At 42.5% G+C, this 10,119-nt stretch overlaps 1 protein-coding gene across 2 annotated transcripts; it reads right to left on the reverse strand.

Annotated features, from left to right (window-relative positions):
• Positions 1–1,389: 1,389 nt before the first annotated feature.
• On the reverse strand, positions 1,390–9,816 carry LOC142139645 (cystatin-A1-like). 2 transcript variants are annotated; one of them, XM_075197440.1, is made up of 4 exons: positions 9,765–9,816; positions 7,114–7,314; positions 2,899–3,000; positions 1,390–1,586 (listed from the first exon to the last, which is right to left on the reverse strand). In XM_075197440.1, the coding sequence occupies exons 2-4, from the start codon at positions 7,180–7,182 to the stop codon at positions 1,458–1,460; spliced, it is 300 nt and encodes a 99-aa protein (XP_075053541.1). In that variant the 5' UTR covers positions 7,183–7,314; positions 9,765–9,816; the 3' UTR covers positions 1,390–1,457. The 2 variants fall into 2 exon arrangements, with proteins under 2 accessions (XP_075053541.1, XP_075053542.1); XM_075197441.1 differs by having other exon boundaries at positions 9,756–9,773.
• Between the last annotated feature and the right edge of the window lie 303 nt (positions 9,817–10,119).

The raw sequence follows: 10,119 nt of genomic DNA on the forward strand, positions 1-10,119 counted from the left end.
CATCTCCTCCTGCCTCTAAACCAAACCTTAATCTATCAGACAATTATGAAACCATTATTTTTAATATAACATTCATTTAATGCAAATGTTAACATCCTTGTGTAAGACCCTATTAGAACCACAGATGAAAAGCCGGCTATCCTTCTGGTTTACATGCGGATACTGTGTTGTATGATTATATAGACTTAGAGCCTGTAAATGCTCTTTAACATGGATAGTCTACAAAATAATCTAAAACAAATTTTCTTGCACATCTTAATCTCCGGCTCTGCCCTCTTCTCACTTTTATTTTTATGTAATTTGTTTAAATACTGAAGTAGTGATACCTTCGCATCTGATGCCAGTTGACTGCCCAGAATGCTGTACATACAGCCCAGCACCCCAAATTTACAGCTCAGAAGCAATCTGATCTGTTCCCTCAGATGAACAATTATGAGAAGGATTAAATGAAGAATTATAAAGAAAGTAGGCGAATAAGGTGTTTTACAGTTGAGAATAAGGGGGTTAGTGATTGGTAGACATATGGTATTTTTTTTTTTTTTTAAATAAAATGTATTCCTTGGGTGCACACCCTATTAAGCACCTTCTGTATACGCCTAGGTATAGTTTCCTAACACCCCTGTGTACTAGCCCATATCAGTGACTTTTATTGTCAAGTTGTTACCACAGAATGGAAGTTTATGTTTGCATCATATTCCTGGAAAATGTGTCTAGACAATGGCTTTGGCTCCCTAGTCATCTTTTAATTCACACAATACGCCCTATGTGTGGGCATAGATCAAGCCTCTAAAATGGTACGGTTTCCTCATTAGAGAGAAGAGCATTGCTAAATATCCTACAGCGCCACTCAGGAACAATTGTTTGAGTTCTGAAAGTTCAAAATGTGTTAAAAAAAAAAAAAAAAAAAAAAAACACAAGTAAATTATATATATTTACTTGTCATGAATTATACCAAATTTAATAGTTTGTGCTGGCATTGACTGGGAGCGGTAGCGCTATAATACGAAAAACAAAACTTTATCTTTAAGACAATGTTAACAAGACTGCAGTCATTTCAGCTGCTGTGAGGTCACTTGTCCCACCCCTGTGTATGATTTCACCAATCCCCAGTGTGAATTTCTGGAAGCAAGTCTGCCAAATTGTCATTCACACTCTGCCTGCTCAGGGAATCCCCTCCTAACATGAGAGCCTGCTGCTGAGGACCGAGACCACGGTGGGTATGTTTTATTAGAATAAACACTCGTTAGTACATGTATATCATTCAGCTCAGTAACACAATCTTGTGTTACTGATATCTACATTAATGTCACTTGCTCTTTACAAGTAGCACTGTTTAGTAAATAAAACCAATAGTCTGTATAAAACTCAATGAATACTCAGAAGCTGTAACACTGTAAAACTCATTTTATTATGTTAAGTTTGTTAGACCCTGCAGGGGGGGGGGTCCAGTCACTGGATTAAAAGTGTTTGATCTCATCCTCTTTGGTTTTGTCCAGCTGGACGTCCGTGAGGCTCATCTCCTGATCAGCACTGGGGAGCGGTTCGTAGACGCAAATATGTATGTACTGCTCACTTCCTGCATGGATCTGAGGGAGACAATACGAGCATAACAGAACGATTGTGTAAAATATATATATATATATATATATATTTTTTTTTTTTTACTATACACAATTTCTGATATAAACATGTAGTGTGAAGCAAAAAGGGTCATATTAATCTATTAGGTACAACTGCTATAATGTACAAACCCAAGTATTGATTAGTAATGTTTATGCTTAACAAATAAATAGCTATGACACTGTCACCCGTTCCTAGACAGCAGCTGCGATGCTCTGTGTGATCTGACACCTTTATATCAAAGCCAGAAGGAGCCTTCTCAGCAGTTTGCGCGGGTTGGTACGTTATAATTACACTGAATAATCCGACAACACTTATACCGACATGATGACTCCGAAGGGCTCCTTTCTGACGAGGATTGATGTGGGAAGCGACCGCAACCAATCCTGATGAATGAACAATCTGCCGCGACTTACGGATATAAGGGACGTCATCAAGTTGCGGCGGATTGTTCATTCATTGCGATTGGTTGCAGTCGATTTCCACAGCAGTCGTCATCAATCTTCGTCAGAAAGGAGCCCTTCCGAGTCATCATGTCGGGGCAAGTATTGTCGTGGTTCCCAGCATCGATATGCTGACTACCACCGGTTTGTGATACAGGAGCTCTTCTGTGGGATTGGACCAGACGGGCTTCACTCCCCACACACATCAATGAGCCTTCAGCACCCATGACAGTCACTGGTTGTCTGTCCTTGGACCACATTCGGTAGGTACTAACCACTGCATACCGGGAACAACCCACAAGACCGGCCGTGTTGGGGATGCTCTGACCCAGTCTACCCATCACTATTTGGCCCTTGTCAAACTCACTCAGTCCCTTACGCTTATTCATCTTTCCTGCTTCCAACACATCAACTTCAAGAACTGACTTCACTTGTTCCCTAATATATCCCTCCCCTGACAGGTGTCATTGTGACCAGATAATCAGTGTTATTCACTGCACTGGTCAGTGGGTTTATGTTGTAGCTGATCAGTGTATGTTTAATGTGTTTTGTAGAGTTCATATTTATTATTTGTATGAACTGGCAGCAGAGGCTGCTTGAGAGGCATTTAGACACAAATCTCCTGTTATCCTTATTGAATTAGATTAGTCCTCTATGAGAGTTCAGCATTTGAATCATAATATTACCTACAGTCATATTCTATAGTTTGACAAATGTTAAGTGTCTGAACTAATACTAGTGTATAGAGCCATAAAAACATCCACAATTTAAAGAAATACAAATTAGCATAGTAGTTCATTAGCAGTCTATTAATGTACAGATCTCCACTCGTTACCTTAATGAAGTAATTTTTCCCAGCAACAGTTTGAATCTTGTATTCAACAGCATCAAAAGTGCTGAAGGATCTCCCAGTCTTCTCCTCCACCTTCTTTTTCATCTGAGGAGAACAGGAGACAACAAGGTTATCAGACCAGGGTCCAAAGGCAGAGCCGTCTTAAGACATGGGCACACTGGGCAGTTGCCCGGGGGCCCCAGGAGCATATGAGCCCCAAAGGCTTGCCAACTTTTCAGTATATTTTTCCAGGAGATTTATTCAGAACCCTCAAACACTCCTTATTGAAACATTTAGGTAGAATTTCTTGCTTTTTACCTTCAAGGCTCATGTTGCATTGCCCATAATATTTGTGTGGATCAATCTCTGCTCTACAGCATGTTTAATATTTAAACACTGATCTTGTTGGAGGAACCAATAACTATAAGCTTAATTTTAGCGAGAATTTACATTTTTTATTCCTGCGAGTGGTTGTGTAGGTAGGGCCCCAGTGCAGTATTTGCCGGGGGCCCATAATGCTGTTAGGATGGCCCTGTCCAAAGGAGGCGGCCAGGCGCACAGCGACAGTACAGAGGTCTGGTGCTCACTAAGTCTTCAGTGGATGATATGGCTCAGCCTCATGTACAGGGCTGTCAGCGAGGGAGAAACAGGCACTGATGTCCCAGACCCCACCACTAGGAGGAGCCCAACTAGCAATTTGAGGAAGTGCCACTTCCTCAGGGATTGGTTTCATTTAGTTGAAATCTGTAGATGCCAAAGGAGGTGCAGCCACCAGGAAAGAGGGAGAGCAAAAAACTAAGATGGTTTTGGTCTGATTAGATCAGGGTATGGTCTAATTTGTCCAATCAGGAGTCTTGTATCATCCTTGATAATAAGGATGCTCTATCCAGTCACAGTGCAGAATGCTTCCTATTGGCTAATACAACAGCAGCCACAGCTGGAACTAGAGATACCAACCAGCCAGAGGACACCATATACTTCTATATAACATACAGTGTCCTAGTATAGAGATGGTATCATGGGTTTGTGTTATATACTGTATCAGGCACCAGATCTGTGGGCACTCAAGAACCCCCAATATTTCTGATGCCCTTTAGGTCTATGCATGGCATTGTTCAGTCACATTATAAAAACTTGGCTCCTATGCTGGGTTATTATCATGGTAATACAATGTAGCTGATGGTCCCATGGCCGTGTAGTGTCCTTATCTTGGGGAGTGCGATATAACCAGAAGGGGCACGGCCAGAGAGGGCAGGTTACAGAACAAAAAAGCATCTTTGTCTGAAGAGGGTCCCTTTCTCCAGACATATAATGACTATAATGAAAGCAGATTGTAAGATTTCATAAGATATATATAAATGTTCCCTTCTGAATTATATCTTCCACACACTTGTTGCTATGATATTTGGTCATTTTTTTATGTGGAATGACGGCCAATTACTATTGAATGACAGCTGTTTTATACCCCATGTCAATACAGAAATATCAGTAAAAAACTTGCATTTCCCTCATAAAATCACTTATTTCTACCAGAATCCCTAACCCCACACACTAATCCCTTTGTATATGCGCTCCCCCATACCTGTACCCCACGACACAAGTGTCACGATGTGGAATAACGGACGATTACTATGGAATTGTGTAACAAAAATATGATATTACCCAGCGCTGTTTGATCTCAAACTTGTTATATATAAAAACAATTTTGTGCACGTGATATACTCAAAAATTATTTTTATAATTATACTCAAATATCTCTTCTCTAAAAAGGTGGAATGCAATAGTTTTTCATAGAAATTCATAAGCTGTTCATTACTCAAGGAATTATATTTTTCTGATTCTTCAGCGGGTATCTACTCCTCGCTTACAAATGCAGTTCCAACTAGAAATTAAAATATATGTATATTATGTTAGGATGTCTTAAACATATATCGGTATCACTTTCTGATAGTAGAGCTCCCTTTGGTGTTTCCCTTACAGGATATATTCTTGAATAAGCCTCAAATGTTTATTTCATGCCGATACCAAACGGTGAAGATAAAACATTTATTTAATCATCTTTAAAATTCAATTCCAATAAAACAACAGAGTCCAAATAACTCCTATCAGACTTATGTACAAATGAGAGCAGACAAAGAAATCTTTAGATGGTCCGGACAAACTGCGATCATTCAGCCAAGTCTGATGTTAACAGCAGAAGAAGATGAACATCCATCTGCAGACTGGATACACCTGCACCGACGCGTTTCGACCCCATGGTCTTTTTCATGGACAATTATTGGTTTTATACGCTGCCAGTTCTGACCTTTGCCTGACTGACTGTTCCATGGATTGTTGCTGGTCTTAACCTTTTTCGTTTGGATCTAACCATAACCCGGATGGCCTTCTTCTGGACATTGACCATTTGTGGTTTGCTGAAAACTATAACTCTTCTTATATAATGGATCTTATCCAAACCTGTGCGTGTACCTGCACTTCTTTATAATTTATTCCTTTTACCGTTTTGACCATTGTCTCCAATATATTCCTGTGCCAATCAAAAAGCATTTAAAGCAGCTGTCATTCCATAGTCATCCATCATTCCACATAATCACTTGTGTAGTGGGGTACAGGTGGGGGCAGCACAGATACAAAGGGTTTAGTGTGTGGTATTAGGGGATCTGGGAGAAAGAAAAGTGGTTTTATGAGCGAATGCAACATGTTACTGATATTTCTGTATTGACATGGGGTATAAAACAGCCGTCACTCCATAGTAAGCGGCCGTCATTCCACATGTAAAACATGACCAAGTATCTTATTACTAAGTTTGTGGAAGATATAATTCAGAAGTATAAGATTTATTAATATATACATAAAGTTTCAATTTGCTGTCATAGTAGTAATTTGGCATTCCTTTAAGCAGACTGGAGTGGTAGTTACTTTTAGTACACCTCCTTATCTCTCATCTAAACTACTAACAGAACAAGTGCCAGGATGAGCACATACCTGATGGGGGAGAGGGAGCAGCTTATAACATAACAGGTGGATATTATACAGTCACAGATAGATACAATGTATCCCGCACACTGTCAGGTTCCCGCACTTCAGCGCCTCCCTCACCTGGTCACATATAGATTGTACTTCACTGTGTGCAGGCTGAACGTCTCCGAGACCCCCCAACCATAGCCACGATTGGATCAGTCCGTGTCCTAAACTAATGTATCCCACGTCCACTACTGCACCTGTTATATACTGCGGGGCATACCATTATTCAGTAGGTGAGGTGGGCATGCCTCAGCAGGAGAAGCTGAGCATAGCTCCTGCGGATGGGTGTAGATTTAATGGTGGAGTATGCTCTTCCTTCCTCTGTGCGGGCAAGTAAGGGGCACATGAGATCTGATGGCATGTGAAGAGGCTGATGGGCATGTAGAGAAGTGCAACGTCATTTGGGAAGATCTGACGGAATGTGTGTAGGTCTGTTGGCATGTGGTGAGGTTAATGGGCATTTAAGGGGCATATGTAGACATCTGATGGCTTATATGGGGAATTTGTGTAGATCTAATGGGCATGAGGGAAGGTGTGATGGCATGTAATGGGCATGTGGTGAAGTCTGGTGGCAGAGGTGGAGGTCTGATGGGCATGTAGCGACGTGCTGGTTTCATGATTATTCTGAACATTTTTGGCACTGTTAGATATTTTCTCTCAAGTTATATGTTCAATATTTGGGTTTAGGATATGTACGCGCGCACAAACACACACACTTATACTGGATCTATGTACAAACATATGAAAGGTAAAGTTGGCTCTTTGCAGTACATATAGATATTTTTGGCTCTAGGTCTGACTATGTATCATACTCACCAGCACTATATGTGCATTACATGGTGCAGCTACACCAGTGAGGAGGTGGGGGGAGGGGGTATAACAAGCATCACCTATCATTTTCCTGGTAATACAATTTATTTAATATTCCATTGGTCATGTATTAAGTTTGTTTCTGCTAAAACTTTACTTATCTTGGGGAGTGGGATATAACCAGGAGGGGCAGCCAGAGAGGGCAGATTACATAAAGATAGAGCTAGTAAAGAGAGGTCAGTAATATAATTATTACATAACTGATGGAGCAGAGAAGTAACATATTATACACAGAGTCACAGATAGATCGTCAGACACATAACTCCATCTCCCCCCAGAACATTAGTTGCCCCTCACTGCAGCGCCCCCTAGCGGCTCACTAACCTTGGCACATATACATTTTACTGCATCGTCCGCAGGTTTAACAGCTCCGAGACCCCCGACCATAGGCATGATTGGATCAGTCCGAGTCCTCTAATGTATCAGCTGCTCAGCGGAGTCTGTAGTTATATATTGCGGACCGTACCATTATTCAGTAAGTGAGGGGGGGCGGCGCCACGACGGGATAAACCCAAAGCATTGTTCCTGCAGATGGGTGTAGATTAATGTGTGAATTTCCCCTCATACAAAGTACATTGGATGAATCCTCACCTGAAACTCATCTATGAGTATCTGGTAACTAGTAGTATACGATGTACTGCACCCCCAACTTACTATACAGCCTATTCCTGTTACCTCCTAACTTACTGCACCCCCAACTTACTATGCAGCCTATTCCTGTTACCCCCTAACTTACTGCACCCCCAACTTACTATGCAGCCTATTCCTGTTACCTCCTAACTTACTGCACCCCCCAACTTACTATGCAGCCTATTCCTGTTACCCCCTAACTTACTGCACCCCCCAACTTACTATGCAGCCTATTCCTTTTACCTCCTAACTTACTGCACCCCCAACTTACTATGCAGCCTATTCCTGTTACCCCCTAACTTACTGCACCCCCCAACTTACTATGCAGCCTATTCCTGTTACCCCCTAACTTACTGCACCCCCCAACTTACTATGCAGCCTATTCCTGTTACCTCCTAACTTACTGCACCCCCCAACTTACTATGCAGCCTATTCCTGTTACCCCCTAACTTACTGCACCCCCAACTTACTATGTAGCCTATTCCTGTTACCCCCTAACTTACTGCACCCCCCAACTTACTATGCAGCCTATTCCTGTTACCTCCTAACTTACTGCACCCCCCAACTTACTATGCAGCCTATTCCTGTTACCTCCTAACTTACTGCACCCCCCAACTTACTATGCAGCCTATTCCTGTTACCCCCTAACTTACTGCACCCCCAACTTACTATGCAGCCTATTCCTGTTACCTCCTAACTTACTGCACCCCCCAACTTACTATGCAGCCTATTCCTGTTACCCCCTAACTTACTGCACCCCCCAACTAACTATGCAGCCTATTCCTGTTACCCCATAACTTACTGCACCCCCCCAACTTACTATGCATCCTATTCCTGTTACCCCCTAACTTACTGCACCCCCCAACTTACTATGTAGCCTATTCTTGTTACCCCCTAACTTACTAAACCCCCCAACTTACTATGCAGCCTATTCCTGTTACCCCCTAACTTACTGCACCCCCCAACTTACTATGCAGCCTATTCCTGTTACCCCCTAACTTACTGTACACCCCAACTTCCTATGCAGCCTATTCCTGTTACCCCCTAACTTACTGTACACCCCAACTTACTATGCAGCCTATTCCTGTTACCCCCTAACTTACTGTACACCCCAACTTACTATGCAGCCTATTTCTGTTACCCCCTAACTTACTGTACACCCCAACTTACTATGCAGCCTATTCCTGTTACCCCCTAACTTACTGTACCCCCCAACTTACTATGCAGCCTATTCCTGTTACCCCCTAACTTACTGTACACCCCAACTTACTATGCAGCCTATTCCTGTTACCCCCTAACTTACTGTACACCCCAACTTACTATGCAGCCTATTCCTGTTACCCCCTAACTTACTGCACCCCCCCAACTTACTATGCAGCCTATTCCTGTTACCCCCTAACTTACTGTACACCCCAACTTACTATGCAGCCTATTCCTGTTACCCCCTAACTTACTGTACACCTCAACTTACTATGCAGCCTATTCCTGTTACCCCCTAACTTACTGCACCCCTCAACTTACTATGCAGCCTATTCCTGTTACCCCCTAACTTACTGCACCCCCCCAACTTACTATGCAGCCTATTCCTGTTACTGCCTAACTTACTGTACACCTCAACTTACTATGCAGCCTATTCCTGTTACCCCCTAACTTACTATACGCCCTATTATTTATTGTTTAGTCATATAGCACCTAATTTACTGTACATGTTTCACTTTACATTCTGTTTACTATACACCCTACATAATGTATACACTACTAATATTATTTATTCATATTGCACCTTCATTTACTTTCACTTTACACCTTAATTATAGTCCCCCCTATTAATGCCCCCTTACTTAGTGGGCATCCTATTGTCACAGCTCACTCTACCTACCTGTGCATCCTGCTTACTGTACGGTCTACTGCAAACCCTCTTCCTTCCCACCCACCATATTATTATGTATCCTCCTTGCTGTGTATAATATGTCTTCTTTATTATAATACCTCCGTCCTTCCCTAACATCAGCTCGGAGCCAGGGGCGGGCTGGACCGGGGGCACATGCCCCTGGGCCGGATAAAAAAAGGTTATTTTGGCCCGTCAGGTCCCTATAGTCTGTACTTGGTGGCTGGCCCCTCCCCCGGGACCAGCCACCTTCTTCAATTGGCCGCGGATCCTAAGGATCCATCCCTCCTCCCTCCCGCTATGTGTACGCACGCGGCGCTCCTCTATTTGTGTTCCATGGGACGCGCACCACATGACAGGTGCTGTCCCATGTGTGAAGAAACTGACAGTGTGCACGGATTGAGCCTGGTAAGTAGCAGAATAATTCAAGCAAAATAATAGTAAGTACAGCCGTTACTTATCGCAGGGGCTCTGGATCCAGCGAACAGTCATTCAGTCCTGAAGTCTGTGGACAAGATGTCTGATCACTGTATGAAAAGCTCTTGCTTATATGCAAACAGAAATACAGTAAAACAATGCTGATGGTGTGGCTTGCTTCTATTGGTCCAGGTTTAAGGAAGGTACAGGGGGTTGTAGATCATAGGCTGGTTCAGTCTAAGGAATCCAAAGGTGGAGGTCATCTTTCCAGGGGATGTGCTTTGTTCTTCCTGCCAAAACTCCAGTTACAACCAGTCCATTAGCATATTATAGTTTGCATCATATATTAAAGGTTTATTCCCTAACATCAATAACTAGAGTATGCAATGTGCGAT

This window comes from Mixophyes fleayi, chromosome 2, assembly GCF_038048845.1.
Source record: "Mixophyes fleayi isolate aMixFle1 chromosome 2, aMixFle1.hap1, whole genome shotgun sequence".
NCBI classification, from domain to species: Eukaryota; Metazoa; Chordata; class Amphibia; order Anura; family Limnodynastidae; genus Mixophyes; species Mixophyes fleayi.